The 19,078-nt window shown below is 35.0% G+C and overlaps 1 protein-coding gene, 1 long non-coding RNA gene and 1 pseudogene across 2 annotated transcripts; all 3 read left to right on the top strand.

Moving 5' to 3' along the window:
• The first annotated feature begins 3,015 nt into the window (after positions 1 to 3,015).
• LOC150030204 (AP-4 complex subunit mu) lies at positions 3,016 to 16,023 on the top strand. The gene is made up of 13 exons (XM_090309945.1): positions 3,016 to 3,227; positions 3,468 to 3,562; positions 4,175 to 4,378; positions 4,610 to 4,726; positions 4,812 to 4,940; positions 12,907 to 13,033; positions 13,862 to 13,965; positions 14,049 to 14,153; positions 14,228 to 14,322; positions 14,468 to 14,555; positions 15,207 to 15,267; positions 15,349 to 15,422; positions 15,517 to 16,023. Exons 1-13 carry the CDS (start codon positions 3,170 to 3,172, stop codon positions 15,613 to 15,615), a joined length of 1,356 nt encoding a protein of 451 aa, XP_090166071.1. The 5' UTR covers positions 3,016 to 3,169; the 3' UTR covers positions 15,616 to 16,023.
• On the top strand, positions 5,310 to 8,808 carry LOC150030206 (uncharacterized). The gene is made up of 2 exons (XR_016527125.1): positions 5,310 to 8,314; positions 8,579 to 8,808. It is a non-coding gene; the product is annotated as an uncharacterized LOC150030206 (long non-coding RNA).
• LOC150030205 (U6atac minor spliceosomal RNA) lies at positions 13,665 to 13,763 on the top strand (annotated as a pseudogene).
• Positions 16,024 to 19,078: the final 3,055 nt, after the last annotated feature.

Genomic DNA, 19,078 nt, shown 5'->3' with positions numbered 1-19,078 from the left:
TATTCAACGTCTTTTCTTTCATTTTTAAGAGTTTTTCTCACACTTTTTAATTCATCCTATTTAAAATTAAGAAAGATTCAAGGATGTCTATAATACATTTTTAAGTGTTTATTTTTTTAAAAAAATTGAAATATTTGACAACCATGAAAGTAGATTTTGAAGTGTATTTTTAACCGTTTTTATCACAAGAATTTAAATAAAAATAATTTTTTGAAAAACATATTCTTTTAAATCAATCAAAACTAGCCCTCGGCAAATGGACCTATTTCACAAACAATATTTCATAAATATTCTAAATTTTAATTATATTTTTAATCTAGATCTTCAAATTTTTTGGGACAATTTTTACCAGTAATATACTCTCTCCTATTAAATGTTTGTATTATTCTGTAGTCAAAATATTAAAAATAATTCAAAATGTTTTTAGTAATAACCATTTGGAGAGGTTTTTTACTCAAAAAAACAATTAGGAGGTGTTTGATAAATGGATATGAGTTATAGAGTTGGATGAGTATTTATTTCCCATGTTAAGTTCATAAAGAAAACTTATGAGTTATTAAAACTTTTTTTTATCCACTCAAAACCATTTTTTATCCCCTCAAAACTAACTGTAAAAATCAATATATTTTCATTTCTTTCTCTTTTCTCATGTTTGCCGTTTGGATCCAGATCTGATTTTTTTTTTCCATACGTCATGACATGTAATTTTTATATTTGTATTATGACATGGATATTATAGTATCGAAAATAACATATATTTTGTGATTTTTTTTGGAAACGGCCACATGTTCGGTCGATTCATATCATTTTTGTGATCTTATGAAAAATGTTACTGTATTACATCACATTCTCACCATCATAATCAAATGAAAGGTAATTATCTTATGTACAATTTCAATTTCAAATATACTATCCATATTATATAAAAATAAACTGTATGATATGTGAAACAATAAAGTTAAGTTAGCAAGATTCGATATATATACATACAATATACCAATTAATAATTGAGACAATTACCTTTAATATATATACATATAATATACAATATACCAATTAATTGAGCAGCAATATGAAATATATTTTGTTAGTATGTTTTCCCGATTGAAGAAAATTAAAATTATTACAGTTTTTGAAAAGAATATATGAAAAACAATCTAGTATGTTGTACAAATTGAGAAAAAAATTGAGATTGTCCAATTTATGTCATAAATGATTTGAGAAAATATGTGTATATTTGAAAATTAATCAACAATAACAAAGCATAAAACTAAAAAATAAAAGAATGAAATAAAAAACAAACAGAAAAAAAAGAACTAATCTCATTCACAAAAAACTGCATCAAATCCCCAACTCAACTCAACTCTGCACAATAAACACAAACAATAATTATCAACTAAACTTAACTCTCCAAACAAACACAGACAATTTAACTCACCAGATAATAATTAACAACTCAACTCAACTCAATTTTCTACTTTTATCACGCACCAAACACACCCTTAGTTTCATTATATGTCAACATTCATTAATTGTGTACTTTCATTAATGATCTTTTTTTATTGAATATGGTATAAATCCTTAATTTTATCCAAATATTTATATTATTTTATCACACATTCTCTTTCATATTAAAATTTTCTATTATTTTATAATTAAAATATTTAGAAAATTTTAAAAGAATTTAATATTTTATTAAGTTCGGTTTATATATATTATATTAACGTAAGATTTGTCATAATTAACATCATTCCGTTGATTTTAGAAGTTTTTATTTTTGAATGATATTTTTTCCAATCAGTTATAAATTTATCACGAATTTTCCTATTTTAAAATATTTCAAATTTTGACCTAAAATTCATAATCCCTATTTTCGATGGTTGTATAAATTATTGTTACAAATATTCATTTTCATCTATATTTTATTTATTATGTATGTATAAGAGGTTTGTTTCAAATATATATGATGCTTACTCCCAATATATTTTGAATTAGTACAAATTTAAGGTTTTTATATGCTATATAGTGCTTATTTTAATTTTAGTCTCGTTTCTATTAAGATATTTATTTCACATACTTTGTCATATATATACATATATATATTTACAATTGAGATGCATATTTAATTATTTCGTAAATATATATTTTTATTTTACATATTTCAAAATTTGACTTCAAATTTAGAATCCTCAGTTTTTATGGACTACATTCGATGCACAATTATGGTTATAAATCTTCGTTTTCATTTGTGTTTTTTTTATTTTTTTTTTTATTTTTTGATGTATACATACGAGTTATATTTAAAATATGTACGCGATTATTCCAAATGCATTTAGAACAAATATTAATATATACTTCATATTTAATTTTAGTCTCATTTCTATTGAGATATATATTCTCCTAAGTTGTCATATATACACATGTATATTTAATTATTTTGCAGATATATATTTTATATTATATAACAATAATGCTAACATGATAAATTAGTGCATAAACTATTCTTTAAAATAAATTCATATATATTTGAAATTGAAAAAAGAATATATAGAGAAAAGATGGGGAAGGCGTTGTAATGGTGGGTGACGGAGAGAAAAACACAGGGTAATTAAGGAGTGAGAAAAATAAACAATTTTGGAAAAAACCAATTAATGCACATGATTTCCATAGTTGTGTATTTTCCATTTTTCTAAATGGCCAGAAATGAATAAGGGTGTTATCGAGCTTGATTTTTATGAAATATTATAATCCACTAGGCCATTCATGAAGAAAATGGTGAATTTGAGATATTTTTGTAATTTTGCCTATTTAATTAGGTTACATGCGTAGAAAACCTTAAAATTAAAAGTATCAATCTAGCAAATTTTCCAATGGTTTAGTTTGTGGGCTTGTAATTTTCCCAGTGGTTCAGTTTTGAGGCCCACAGTGATTAATTGGGCTAGGAAGATAAGGCTTAAAATCGTCGGCCCAATTTTGTTTTGTTGGTCACGTGATTTTAACGTGACGTCTGCGGACGTGGCAAACAGCAAACAGTCCGAGTCTACCTTCTTTCCGAGGGAAGTGCTCGGAGAGTCTACCATCCGGTTGAGTTCCTTCGCGCCCCGTTGTCTCTGCGAATTGGAGAAGTGCCGATTTTTGATAACCTCAACACGGTTGCTGATAATTGGCCATGATTTCACAGTTCTTCGTGCTCTCGCAGAGAGGCGACAACATCGTTTTCCGAGATTGTAAGTTTTTTTTCCAGATCTGGTGTGTTTTAGATTTTTCTCCTCCCCTTCTTTGAATTGCATCGGTTCTCGTATCGTACTGTTTTCTTTCGCGTTATCTATTCTGAATCAGAACGTCGTGACGTGTTAAGAAAGCTTAAAACCTTGTAATTTGTTGGTTTCGAATATGCTATTTGTCTACAATCTGATACGGTGAGTAAATTTTCTTCATTATGTCGTGGTTGTTGTTAATGTATGCAGATCGTGGCGAAGTACCGAAAGGAAGTGCTGAGATCTTTTTCCGAAAAGTGAAATTCTGGAAGGAAGACGGAGAAGGAGATGCGCCCCCTGTCTTTGTAGGTATTTTCTTGTGTTGACTGCGTGGTAGTCAACTGGCATCTTGTTTGCTGCATACTCGCTGTAGTGTTAGAATTTGGAAATGCAGATTCAAATTAAAAGTAGTTGTTAGAGTTCTGTTTCTGATTTTCTCAATGGGAAGCAGTGTTTCCTACCTTCTGTATTGTAGCTCTTATGATATATATGATATATTCGTGCGTCTGTTCCCTGCATTCCACCAGCTTTTGTTGTAAGCTATTGACCATGTCTTTCGGATTGGACATTGAATGTAATGTACGTGGAAATGATTGTTGCAATTCATTACTTTTTATGTTTTTCTTAATAGGCAGTAGATCAACGATATCTTCGTGCATGTATTTCCTGTATTTCACCAGTTTATGCAGTCCATGGAGTTGTGAACTTTGTGCGTCGCTCTAGGACATTGAGTTCAATGTATGCCGAAATTTTTGTTACATTAAACACAATATTTTGCATTAAAGCTATTGGCTTGTATGCTTCTTGGTGTTGTTTATTGACTTGTCTTCTAAATGAAATTTTTTGATCATACAATTTCTCTCTCATATATTTTATTTTTTACATTTCTTTTTGGTGTCATCTTTCTTTGGTGCCAGAATTTGGATGGTGTAAACTACTTTCACGTGAAGGTCGTAGGACTGTTATTTGTTGCTACAACAAGGATTAATGCATCGCCTTCTCTTGTTCTTGAACTTCTTCAAAGAATTGCACGTGTCATCAAAGATTACCTTGGGGTTCTCAATGAAGATTCCCTCAGGAAAAATTTTGTTCTTGTGTATGAGTTGCTAGATGAAGTTATTGTAAGTTTGTTATCCTTTCCCTATTCTTTTTCAGGATTTAACAAATTAACAACTAGATTTGCTCCATCTTATTGTGTTGCAAATTATTTGTTTTATCCTATCTGGTGGTTAAGTTTTTCTTTTAAATGCCTCATGGCTGTAGTGTTGCTGTTTAGAAGATATGTTGTGTGATAGTAACATACTAAATCTTAATTATGTGCATTTTGTTATATGGTTTTCAATTGGTATTAGGATTTTGGTTATGTTCAAACAACTTCAACGGAGGTGCTGAAGTCATATGTATTTAATGAGCCAATTGTGGTTGATGCTGCACGCTTGCCTACCCTTGGTCCTGCTTCCATTTTTGTGGTATTTCCTATACTATGTAACAATCTTTCTCAGTTTTATGCCTTAATATTTCTTTAGTAGACTTTCTCTACTTGTCTCTTTGAAGCAAGGAAGCAAACGGATGCCAGGTACAGCTGTCACTAAGTCTGTGGTTGCAAATGAGCCTGGAGGTAGAAAAAGAGAGGAAATTTTTGTTGACATAATTGAGAAGATTAGTGTCACATTCAGCTCAAGTGTGAGTATTTCTTGTTATTCTTTTACAGCTTCAGTTTTTTTTTTCTTCTTTTTTTTGGTTAAATTGAAACAACGGTCTTCATTGTGAAGAAATGGAAGAATACAAGGGCATATAAAAAAAACAAGCCCACCAAAATACCCATCTAAAGGAAGTGTTCTAGCTAAGTAAAATGTTACCTATAGACTAGTTACAAAAAAAAGCTTCGAAACAGAAGTCCAAAGCGAAACATGAAATCTCACCAAGGACCAAACCTCACAAGGGTCCCTTTCCTTACCTCTAAACACTCTATTATTCCTCCCCACCAAATATCCCAAACAACAACACACACCCCAGTGAGTCACAAGAAACGACCTTTCTCATTGAAGGCGGATGGAGGAGGAACTTGTTGCACGAACATCTCTTTGCCCAACTATGCTAACATCAAACTCCTGCAAGATGAAACTCCATATAGTCTTCGCATACTGTAGTTCCACAGGAGATGATCCAGGTCTTCTTTCGCCTTCTGACAAATAGGTTTTTCTCCTCACAAGCTCAAGAGTATTCACACGACCAAGCAAGACTTGCCAAATAAAAAACCTGAATTTCTTAGGAATCTTAATTCTCCAAATAACATCAAACACAGACTTCCCATGGGGAGAGGATCCAATAACAATCTGAAGAAGGATTTACAAGAAAACCCTTCGCTAGGATTCGGACTCCAAATGCAAACATCCCTTCTCTCCTCCCTAAAGATGCATCCCTCCAATAAAGAAAGAAAAGAGGCAACCTCCATTGTTTTCCTATTGGACAAATGGCAACGGAATCCAAAGGAAAAAGACACGGAATTCTCAGACCAACTAAAAAAATCCGAGATTGGGTGATTTTTAAAGGAAGATAAGTGATAAAGATTCGGAAAGACAGAAGAGAGAGTACTATCCCCCATCCATTGGTCCTCCCAAAATACATGTCCCAACCATCCCCCACAACACACTGAACAAAATGCCAAAAAGTAGGAAGCTCAAACAAAATATCTTTCTACGGGTTCTGATGTGTGCCTTTAACCCCTTTCACCCCCATTCAAAGGGATGGTTGCCATGCCTATTCACTATGATCTAATGCCACAGAGCCTCAGGCTCAAGGGCGTAGCGCCAAAGCCACTTAGCCAACAAAGCTCTGTTGTGAGTTCTTAAGTTACCAATCTCCAACCCCCTCTGATGTACAGGCCGCCCAACCGCCTCCCAACTGACCACCCTTCCCTTCATCCACACCTTCCCAAAGAAAGTTCCCCATGAATTTGATAGAACTCGACATATGTATTCACTATTTAGGAAAAATTTCCAAGGGAGCCGAGACTCCCTTCCTTCACAACCTCTTCAAGCTATACTCAATACAATGCAAGAAGATGCCCAATCTTTCTTCCTCATTGCCCTAAATAGCCAATTTGTCTAACTAACTGAATATTTCCTCTTGGGTCCACAAAAACCGTTGCACGCCCCACCCCCGTAACAAACTCAATTCCTTTATTTTAATTTTTTACATTTAATTCACCCTCTCCCTTTCTCTTCCTCATATATCTTTTAATGATCAGGGGTCTATCATTACTTGCCCCCCCCAAAAAACCACCTTGTCTTCAAGGTGAAAATCTGGGAATTGTCCCATAATTTGGAGGCCATTTTCCCATGTAGCGTCTTCTGGTGGCATATCCTTCCACCGGATTAGAACTTCAAAGTCATTAGGATAGAGCACTGTAGCTCTAACTTTGCATACACCGAGGATTGAATCCGGTTGAGGATGTAAGAGGCCGTCGTTGTTCAGCAAAGGGGGGCTGCAACTTTGGGCAGAACTGAACCTACTACCTTTCCAAGTTGGGAGATGTGGAAGACTGGATGGATACTGATGTTGGCTGGTAAATCAAGTTTGTAGGCCACTGGTCCGATGCGATCAATAATCTGATAAGGCTCGATGAATCGAGGCGCCAACTTAGGATGTTTGTGGATGAATAGGGTGCTTTGTCGGTAGGGTTGGAGTTTAATGTACACCTAGTCCATAATGGCAAACTCCACATCTCTTTGTTTGGTATCAGCTAGTGACTTCAACCGTTGTTGTGTTCGAGCCAACGTGGCGCACAATTGTTTCAGCATCTCATCACGATCTTTGAGAAGGTTATCGACCGTGCCTACGATAGCAACCCCAGCTTCATACGATATTAAAGGTGGCACGGGTCTATCATAGACAACCTCGAACGGGGTCTTCTTTAGTGATGTGTGAAACGATGTGTTATAGTTATATGACCCAAGCTAGCCATTTTGCCCACTTCGTAGGTGACTCCATAGTGAAACATTGCAAGTATGCCTTTAGCCCTCTATTCACCACTTCTGTTTGGCCATCGGTTTTTGGGGTGTCCAATCCTGCCAGGGAGTAAAGAGACAATTTGGCCGATTCAGCTTCTGTTGAGACCATATCTAACGTTTCCAGAGTGGGTTCGAGAACTTCCTCGGTTATGAGTCCTTCGTTCCCTTCAGCAATGATCCCCCCTCCCCTCCTCATCATTATAAATTAAGAGATTCAACTCCTTTTTGCAGCGATAGCCAGGCGTGTATCTTTCGTCGCAACGGTAACACAATCCCTTGTCTCTTCGTGATTGCATTTTGCTATCAGATAGACGTTTGAAATAACCTAATGTGAATGTTTTTCTGTTGATATTGTGCAAGGGTACCATATTTGACGAAGCAAACGAGCTTCGATTAGGGCTAAGAGAAATAGTTCGAGCTGCTGTTGGAGTTAGGTTATTTTGAACCGGAGTTGACGTTGATCCAGTGGGCTTGGTAGTCTGGGCCGGTGTTGCCCGCTTGTTTTGGTGGGTTGGTTTGGGCTTGGGCAGTCGCCTCCTCCCCATTTAATTCTTCGGGCTTCTTCACTATCCTCAATAAGCTAGGCCATCCTCATCTTCTTCTTGATACCCACCAATTTAAACATCCTCATTTCAATTTGTATTTCTTCCTTGAGCCCACTCACAAACTTACTCTCCATTGTGTCATCAGACAGATCTTTTAGAGGCCTAGATAGTTGCTCGAATCGTCTCCGATAAGCTCGCACCTACTTTAGGTTGAGAAACTGAGCTTGTCGGTCTTCCTCCTTCGCCGACAAGAAACACAATAGGAGTTGTTCTTTGAACCTTGCCCAGGAGTCCATCGGCGTCTTTTCTTCCTCCCACTGATGCCACTCCAGGGCTTCCCCTTCCAAACATAGGACCGCAGCTTCGAGCCTATCTTTCTCCTTCAAGCGGTTAACCATGAAACACCGCTCAACTCGGTGGAACCATCCCAGCGGATCCTCTCCCACGTCTCCTTTGAAAATCGGCATCTCAAGCTTCTGCAGCCGCATATCGAAAAGAGGTACCTCTCGCTTTTCTTTTTCCATTGTACTCCCTTTCTGTCCTTCGCTTTCATTCATGGGTTATTTTTCTTGGTCCGTCAACGTTCGCTCCGACAACTCAGACCTTGACCCTCCAGCGTAGATGACATTTTCTGCTCAATCGATTTGTTCATAGCCTCAAATTTTTTATCCATCACTTTTTCTGTTGCTCTTTTCCCTTCCCCAAATCGTTGATCCATTTCGGAAAAACGCTGATCCATTCGTGCCTCCATTCCCACTTGCAGCTAGGTGAAATGTTCTTCGATCGCTGTCATTCGGGCCTCCATCTTCTTCACCTAAGAAGCACAAAGACAGATACGGATACAATTTGATGTGGTGATATGTTAATTTCTATAAAACTAAGATACGGATACGTTGAAGATACATTATATATATATTGTCTAATTAATTGCTATAATATTTATTTTAAGTTAGATTAAAATAGATTAAAAAAGAGTGAAAACTTGAAAAAAAATTCAGTAACGTTGAGTAATTGTTGAGCGACTAAAGTAGATGGTAGGAAAGAAGTAGAAGATGAAGATTGAAGAATGAAGTTGAGGATGAATGGGGTGTGAATCATGATTTAAATAGTGAGAGAGAAGGGAAGAATGAAGATTTAATCACGTTTTGAATTTTTTTTTTTAAAATTTTTTTATGTTTTTATCATTTTTAATTTATTTTGTTTGAATTGCTCAATTTAAGTTGATTTTTATGTTTGGAAGTGATTTTAAAATAGTTGAATTCACTTTTGTCATTTTCAAAATCACTGTGAAATATGTTTAATCCTTCAAGACTAATTTCGATGATATGAAAATTGCATTTAAAAGTGTAAATTTGAAAACTAAATTAATTTTGAGTAATTAAAAGTGTGTCTTTGAGTGATTTTAAAATGAAAAAAGTGATTTTTGATGATTTTAAAATCACTCCTAAACATGCACTAAAATAAAATGGGTTGTGGGTTGGGCTTTTTAAGTGGTTGGGCTTAAATTTGAAAGAAAAAAAATTGACCCACATATCCCCTTCACGTATTTGGAAGCAGATACGTGTATCTGAAAATTAAAATTAAAAATAAAAAAATCAGATACTTCAAATCACGTATCAGACACGTATCTACCACGTATCTGGACGTATCCGTATTGTATTTGTATCTGATATTGATTCTCTACACAATTAGAAGTATATGTGTTTCCTAGTTCTTCACCATCCCTCGAGGAACGTTGGCTTTGATACCACAGAAGTTTATGTATTCATTATTTAGGCAAAATTGCCATGGGAGTCGAGAATCCCTTCCCTCGCAAGCTCTTCAAGCTATACTCAATACAATGCAAAAAGATGCCCAACCTTTCTTCCTCACTGCCTTAAATAGCCAATTTGTCTAACTAATCGAATATTTCCTCTTGGGCCCACACAAACCGTTACACTCCCCACCCCAGTAACAAACTTAATTCCTTTATTTTAATTGTTTACATTTAATTCACCCTCTCTCTTTCTCTTCCTCATATATCTTTTAATGATCGGGGGATTACCAGAATTTTCACAAACTCTTACAGACCGAGCTAGGAACCTGAAAAAGGAAAACGTAATACACAGGAATGCCACTTAGCACCGATTTGATCAAAGTTAACCTACCTGCTTGGGAGAAAAAACTTTTTCTTCCACATAACAAGCCTCTTGCGAATCTTCTCAGAAATGGGGTCCCAAAACGTCGTAGCCCTCAGATTACCTCTCAAAGGGAGCCCAAGGTAAGAAGAAGGGAAAGAACCAACCTCACATCCAAACATCTCCACCCATCTCTCGATCTTCTCTTGATCACTGTTAATCCCTACAATTTGACACTTGCTCCTCTTAATTTTAAGACCAGACATGGCTTAAAAAAAACTCAACCATGTGATTTAAGGATCAAGAATGACTCCTCTTTCCCCGAGCAAAACAAAATTATATCATTAGCAAACTGGAGGTGTGATAATGCCACCTCATTCGAACCAACCCTAAAAGGCTCAATGATGTTTCCTTCCACTCCCTTAAAAATAAGCCGGCTTAGGACATCCACGACAAGTAAGAACATGAAAGGGGACAAGGTGTCCCCTTGCCTTGAACCTCTAGAAACTTGAATTAACCTTTTTTGGGGTTCCATTGATTAGGATAGAGTACTGCACATTCCTAATGCAATCCTACATCGACATCCTCCATCTAAACCGAAAACCTTTCTTCATCATCACCTTGTCCAAGAAATCCTAGTCAACATAATCATAGGCTTTTTCAAAGTCAAAGTTTAAGCACCACTCCCTCCTTCATGCGAGGGTCCTCGATGGCCTCGTTGGCTATAAAAGTCTGATCCAAGATCTGCCTTCCAGCCAGGAAAGGTCCTTGCGCCTCAGAGATGGTAGACTTTCCTTAACCGATTAGCGAAAGCCTTAGCCAAGATCTTATAAACACGGGTTATAAGACTAATAGGTCTAAACTCTTTCACCTTATTCTCCTGATCCATAGGTCTTATGCTTTTTGCTTTTTGTATAACTCTTTTGTACTTTGAGCATTAGTCTCGTTCAATTATATTAATGAAGAGACTTGTTTCCTTTTCAAAAAAACTCCTTCACCTTATTAGAATTCTCTTTCTTAGGAATTAGACACACGTAAGTCTCCTCCACAGACCGATTTAAAATACCTCTTTCGAAGAATTCTTTAAAGACCCCCTCTAAATCACCCTTAACAAAATTCCAATTGTCCTAGAAGAAAGCCATGGTAAAGCCATCTGAGCCTGGGGATTTATTCCTATCACAACTAAAAACCGCCTTTCTGATTTCCTCCCATGTGAAGGGAGCCGCAAGCTCCTCATCCTCCCTAGGAGAAATAGGGCTCCAGTCAATGCCTTCCACAAATGGTTTCTCCTGAATAATTGGACTATAGAGCTTAGAGAAGGCCAAAAAAATCTCCTCCTCAATCTCCTTGTCATTACTAGTGTACACCCCATTTTCCAGAATTAGAGAGCCGATATGATTCTTGTTCCTTCTACCACTAGCTACTCTAAGGAAGAAGCTAGTGTTACAATTCCCTTCCTTGGCCCATTTAACTTTGGCCTTCTGACTCCAACTCATTCTCCTTTCTAACATTCTCCTTTCTGATCAACTCAGCAAAAGCTTAGATTAGAGAATACGTTCTTGCATCGCCTTTAACCCGTCCTCCTCTCATAGAAACAAGGGACGCTTCTATCTGATATTGTGATAAATGCCATTTTCTCTCCGTCTTCCTCGGCCATCTTGATCTGGTTGTATCAAGAGAAAGCAAGCATCCATAAAGGACAGCATCCCATGTCCACCAGTGTTGTCCACCAGAACATCAATGTGAGGAAGGGGAAAATCTTCTTTTGGGCTTACCTTTCAAATCATCCCTCTCTCCTTTCAGCATACTAACGAGAGGGCCTTCCAGCTCAAGAGCGTCGATCTCATCAATTCTAGCTAAAATCTCTTTCTTCCTAATTTGGATATCTCCAAAAACTTCTCTAGTCCACACTCTAAGGTTTCCTTTTAACACCCTCAGCTTTCCCATCAGATGATAGCCTTCCCATTTTCCTTGAACTGTCGTACTCCACCAAGACGAGATATTAGCCTTAAAAGATGGTGATCAAGCCACATGTTCTCAAAACGAAATGGGCTTGGATCCCAGTTCAGAGATCCTGAAGTCAGAATGATGGGCCAGTGATCCGAGGTAACTCTTGGCCCTCTCGTCTGCCTCGGATTCCCAAACCTATCAATCCAGTCCTTACAGCTTCGGTTATTCCTCTTTGTTATCTTCAACTCTGTTAAACTTATCAAATTATTCATATGGATGTTTCCAATTTATATATAATGTGGAGTGTTGACTCATCCATTTTAAATTTACTTTTTATACTGCATCATTTGATGCCTGCCTAATTTTGACTGCTGCACGAGAAAGGATATTTTTCATGTGTTCGTGCAATTGATGGACAATCCCTTATTTTTCTCAACCATTCATTATGTTCTCAAAATTTTTGCGTGAATAAAATATGGACCCTGCATAATTCTATCTGAGTACATCCTTCGTGGCCCCTTATTGAATTTCCCTGTTTAGCTGTGACTGGGCCAGTTATTGGGTTTAAGTAATATGGTTTGCATGGAGGAGTAAGTTAGTAGTTGGTTAGTTTGCCTTGATGGAGCCAGTGCTGGTGTCACTGGGCCAGTTATTGTGGCAAATTATTACTTGGTAAAACTTAAAAAGTGGGAGTCAATAGAAAAGCTTTGGGAGAGTTTTAAAATTCATTGATTTCAATGATGACACAAGTGCTACATATTCGGAGAAAATGAGAGAGAGAACTTCACTTCTTAGAATTGATATATTTTCCTTTGAATTTGATGGGCACACCTTTTTTTTAATGTTTTTTTTTTTGTGTCTTGTTAAATGCTACCACGCTTTAACTTATAATTCTACTAGGAGAAAGCATCTCTCCTCAATAGGATAGGTGAAATTATCTGACAATGTGTTGTAATAGTTCATGCTAAATGCATATATTTTTGCCTCTGGATTTTCATAATGAATTACCATATGTTGACTACAGGGTTATATACTTACTTCGGAGATTGATGGTACCATTCAAATGAAGAGCTATTTAACGGGTAACCCAGAAATTCGCCTTGCTCTTAATGAGGACTTGAGCATTGGGAGAGGTGGAAGGTCAATCTATGGTAAGGTTCTGTATTCTGTTAGGGCATTGATGTAAATTAGAGAAGCAATTTAAGGGAGTAGGAGCTTCAAGTTCGAGTAACCTTCAATAGATGCCTTGTGTGTCTAGGTGAGTATGGTGATGGTAGCGGCCTAGGGGGTATTTGTAAGTTGTAACTAGATTGCAATTGTTGTTTGGGGAAGTAGAGAAGTCATGTGGAGTAAGGAAAATCTAAGGGTTTGAATTTTTTTTGAGTACGATAACTGTGGGGGTGGGAGATTGAACCTTCAACATTTAGGAAGGAAGACCATGCCAAATATCGTTGAGCTAAGCTCACTTTGGCTAAGAGTTTGAATTTTATTTTTCATTATATTTTCTAATTAAAGGCAACTTCTATCATGTTCTATGGGTTTTCTTTACTATTTGCTCTCTTATATATGTATATGGTGCGTGTGTTTTTAATCTTTTTTGCTCTCCAGTAGTCGTCCTCTATCTACTACAAAGATATATTATGGATGATTAATGTGTTGTATAAATTGCTACCTCCATATTTGAATTTGAGCTGTTTTTAGTTATTGATATCTTTTGGCACCAGAATTTATGTTTTTGTTCTTTAGAAATAGAAAGGTAAGTTGATAAAAGCTTTTATCTATGTGTTCAATTAAAAGAGAGATGGTTGTCATCTCCCCTGACAGGGATGGAACAGCCTTTCCCTGTTAACAATATATATATATATATATGTATATTTTTTTTGTCCTCCCATTTAGTGTGTTTCTTTTGATCGGGTGATTACTTTTTTTCTCGACCTAAACATTTTCTGGACTCATCTCGATTCAACCTGTGGTGACAGATTATAGCAGTTCATCTGGTGGAGGGACAGTTATCCTCGATGATTGTAATTTTCATGAATCTGTGCATCTCGATAATTTTGACATTGACAGAACTTTGGTCTTGGTTAGTAAGAAAAAGAAAAAAAAGACGTTATTTGCTTTGGCTTATTTGTGAATAAGACTCATTCTCGATTCAATTTTTAAAAGGTACCACCAGAAGGCGAATTTCCTGTCATGAATTATCGAATGACTCAGGAATTCAAGCCTCCATTTCGTATTAATGCCTTAATTGAAGAAGCGGGATCCCTTAAGGTTGAAATAACTTCCCTCTTGTATGTTAACGTTCTTCATGATTTTTGTTATTTAATAGTATTGATCTCTTTCAGGCTGAAGTAATTCTTAAAGTTCGTGCTGAATTTGCCTCCAGCATCACAGCAAACACAATTATGATTCAGATGCCACTGCCAACTTTCACAACGAGGTATGTGTACTGCAGCACAGAAAGATGTCATTAGTAAATGGTTTTCATTTTTGGTTGTCGTTTGAACTCATTTCTTTGAGTTCAGTTGAATAGTCTCCTGCGGTTTTTATCATTCTAATTTTCTCTTATATTTATGACATTTCAGGGTCAGTTTTGAGTTGGAACCTGGAGCAGTTGGAAATACAACTGATTTTAAAGAAGCGAACAAGAGACTTGAATGGGGTTTGAAGAAGGCAAGACATTTCCCTCAACTTTTTTCCTCTTTAATGAGCTGTTGTTTATCAATGATTTTAGAGAGCCTGAGTGGCAAGTTATTCTGAGCATATCATTTGTCTCTTTTCTTTCGCCTTTATTAAATGAATTATCAGTTTATACATAAGTCAACTAAGATCACTACCTAGAATTCCTCACTTTTATAGCATGTCTCTTATATATCTGCCGATTGTAGAGCCTTTACCTAACCCTTTCGAAATATAGGGTATTTCCCTCTTCCATTTCATTAATTCAAAGAAACTATTTGTTTCCTTAAAAATATAGATCAACTCAATGTGTTAGGTATCAAGTTTGTAATGTTTGACTATCCACTAGCCAGAGAGAGCTACAAGCTCAATTACGCTCACTAGTCCAATTTGGGAAGTTCAGTTTCTCTTCCTTCTCAAAACCTCCACAACTTATCCTTGCCTCACTCGTGCATCACTCCCCCATACATGTAACCTGGAGAATCCAACATAACTTACTGCCCTGCTTTTACCCCTTTGGGCTTTCACCATCCGTAATTTTCTCTTTTAACTATTGGGGGCATAACAGAATGCCAGTCTCTTGTTTTCTTATCATTAGACTTCTGCATTAAATTTATTGTTACTAATAGGGCTGTTACATGGCAGATTGTTGGTGGATCTGAACATACTTTGCGTGCGAGGCTCACATTTTCACAAGAATCACATGGTAAATTTGTTGTGCATCGACGAACCAGATACTTCTCTTAGGAAGTAAAAATATGCATTTAAAATATATTTTGCATGGCAGGAAACATCGTGAAAGAAGCTGGACCCGTTAGTATGACGTTCACAATTCCAATGTACAACGCTTCAAGGCTCCAGGCATGTTATCTGAACGCAACCAAGTCATCTCCCTATGATCATCTTCTTTGATAATCGATTATAAGATGCTAACATCTTCCTTTTTTACGTGCAGGTTAAGTACTTGCAGATTGCAAAGAAGTCTAACACCTATAATCCGTATAGGTGGGTTAGATACGTGACGCAAGCAAATTCGTACGTTGCTCGATTGTGAATGTAACCTTCCTCGATCTCGTTTCTCTCTTTTATTATTTTGAGCTGCACTGTCAGTAAGCAAAATAAACACTTCTTGTGGGTTGGTTATCTGAGGCTGTGTTTGGTGCATCATGCGGACTTATTTTCATCCTTTTGTGAAGTATCGAGTATGAGTATCAATTCTTCAAGTGCATCTCTCAGGATAGCTATGGTCTACAATGTTCATAGTGTGGATTGGAATGCTTAAAGTTATCTATATGTCGAAAACTGCATTGTAAAGTAATGATTAGGAAACAACGGCTTAGAGTGGCCCATATTATAGTACGACAGGTCGGTGCTTTGAAATTTGCTCTGATGTATTTGGTTTGAACTTTTGAACATCATGATGATTAGGTATTAGAATAACAAGTTTTGAGTTCCATCGTTTTATAGGGTTTCTTTCTTCACTCCATAGTTTATTTGTATAATTTATGCAAATATTTGGGTTTACAAGTTTTGAGTTTTTTGAGAATATATTGAATATATTGAATGGAATTTAAATTATTGGTTCTACTTTTATTAGTTTAGTAGCGACAGAAATTAGAATAGGAAAAAGGAAAAAGGAAAAAAGAAAAAAGAATGATGCGTTTTGAATAGAGCCCTTGGTTTAATATTTTCTTTTCTTTAACCAGTCAATTTACTGTGATTAAAATGTTGATTAGAGATAAGGAAGATGGATATACAAATGGCGAAGTGTAGCGTAAAATTGTTTTCATTGCCTGGGTCACCAAACTTAGAAGTTGTGGAGAGGCCACTCTTGGTCCTAATTATAATAATTGATGTTTTCAACTATTATCTTTGCTACTTTGTTGTAGTGTTCTATTCATCTTCTTTATTTATTATGATATTTACTATTTTCTATCTAGACTAAAATATTCTATATACCAAACACGTTATTATAATTTAACTAAAGTAGTCTGCATCTTAAAAATAGGTTATTATATAACCAAATTAAAATAGTATGATCTTCATACATAAATTATTATAACCTACAGTTTATTATAACCATTGACTATAATAATTAACCTTGCATCTCAAATTGAAAATAGATATGATAAAGATATTCTTTCATTGCTCGGTATGGACAGCCAAAATGGGAGTCTCATCATTTCAATCACAAAAAGTTGATTGTTACTGGAAGGGTCGACTAGAGATCTAGCGGTAATCTACGATATAGTGTACATTAACAAGTTAAATGCATCGAATTTGTTCAATTCTGTGGAGCATTTTCTGATGTGATCAAATCATGATTTTTTTTTTGTCCTTGGCTAAGGATCAGATTTCATCTCATTGGCCAAGCTGGCCTTGGCATCGTAGGCTCGTAGCTTTTGATAAAGAAGGCAGAGTAAGCTTACTAAAATTATAGAAATTGGTGGCGACCAACTATAATTATTTAGGGATGGATGAAAGATGTTGTTAATGATATAAAATCTATTTTTTTTTTTAGTGATATATAATTAAATTTGCTTTCACTTATCAACTTAAATTTTTAGGATAATCGATGATTTAAGATGTTATCAGAGGAGGTGGTCTATAGAAGTTTTATGTTTAAATCTTTATATTATCACATTGTTTCACGTAGTTAGATGAGTGGTAGAAAATATTCGTGTAAAAAAAAGGAATATTTTCTAATTTACGGGTAAAAGAAAAAAATGATTTCATTTGATTGACAAATTAACATGTAAATTAAAGGAGTAACAAACCTAAATTAACTAAATGTTGAATTTTTAGTCACTTCTAACTAAATTTACTACTTTGGCACTGTAGTGATCGTTGGTAATCTCTTTGATTTATTATTATTTTTTTTTACTCATTTACTTCTTTTGATTACCCCCATTTAATTTTGTGAAGAGTTTCTGGTTTAAGAGATGCTTTTGACCTAACTTGTGGCCAAAAATAAAAATTCATTGGTATAATAATTAGACAAGGTATCTAATCTAATCATGCAAGTAGAGATATCCATGGGATGGGGTGGAGATGGGAAAGCCTTCCCCATCTCCGTCCCCTATTCCATTCTCCGTCCTCACAAATTTTCAACGAGGAACAGGGCGGGGATTTTGCGGGGATCGGATTTTCCACGGAAAAATTTTTCCGCAATCATTTTTTTCAAACAATTTTTTATTTCCATTAAATATATATTTTCGACATTTCTTTAGACATATCCAATACAACTTTCATTTAAATAAAATATTATCAATTTTGGTAATAAAAACAATAATACACATTCAATTCAAAAAGATATAATTAAAATGCTAAATTCTCATAATTTTTATAAATTAAAATTCAACGATTAGAACATCATATCCTAAATATTACAACATCTAACGAATTAAAGTAATAAAGTTTAACCTTCATAATTATCCTAACAAAATCTACAAAATATATATATATATATTATAAATTTATAATTTATATACGAGACGGGGTGAGGACACGAGGCGGGGTTAGGGTCGGGGAATATATTCTCCATCCCCGGTCCCAAATTGCAAAACGGGAAAAAATTCTCCACTCTTTCCCCATTCATTTGGTGATTTTCCATCCCGTTCGGAGTGGATCCCGGGGCCCAAACCCGATGAGTTTTATCTCTACGCAAGTCCTTTTGACAAGATTTTATTTTCATTCCATGAGAAGACTAAGGAAGGATTTCACTTGGTGTGGAACACAACAAAAAAGTTAAAGCGATAGTCATTTGAAACACAAAATACTTTTTTTTTATTCACAATCACGCTTCATATGTGAAGATTAAAAAATATATATATTTTTAAAACTTTTATGAAAGTTACGATGATTTAGTTTTTATGCTTTTAAATATGTAGTAATTTAGATTTTGATCTTGTACCATATTAGTAATTATAATGTCCCAATTTAATCTACTGTGATAATTTAGTTCTTATACTTTTAAATATATAATAATATAGTCTATGATCTTGTAACGAATTAGTAATTATACTTTACCAATTTGTAATGATTTAGTCTCTATTGTGAAAAATATGTGATTTGAAATTTAATAAACTTTCTTACCTATCTAAACTTAGTAGTTATGTAATAAAAAGTTGACATATAATTTTGATGAGATTATTGGTATATGGATTAAATTATTACAAATTTGAAGTTACATTTTATAATTCACAAAGTATTAGAGACCAAATCTTTACCAAAATTTCCCCTTAGTTTTCTTCAAGAAAGTTTTAAAGTTAAATTTGCTTCTCGTTCAATGGTCATTCTATTATAATGATTATATTTTTTTTTGTCATTCTAACAATTTTGTTTTTAACCTTTTCTTAAATTAACCTGTTTATTACAGACATGTTTTTGATTTTTTTTTAAAAAATAATGAGATGCTTGATAATGATTTGGGGGTTTTTCTTCTTTTGAAGGAATAATGATTTTGGGTTTTATTTTAACGTGTTTCAAATAAAAAAAATGAATCAACTTATTTATAA

This window comes from Benincasa hispida, unplaced genomic scaffold, assembly GCF_027475165.1.
Source record: "Benincasa hispida cultivar pf3 unplaced genomic scaffold, pf3_genome.v1.1 HicScf450, whole genome shotgun sequence".
NCBI lineage: Eukaryota > Viridiplantae > Streptophyta > Magnoliopsida > Cucurbitales > Cucurbitaceae > Benincasa > Benincasa hispida.
This window is presented reverse-complemented; position numbering and strand designations above follow the sequence as displayed.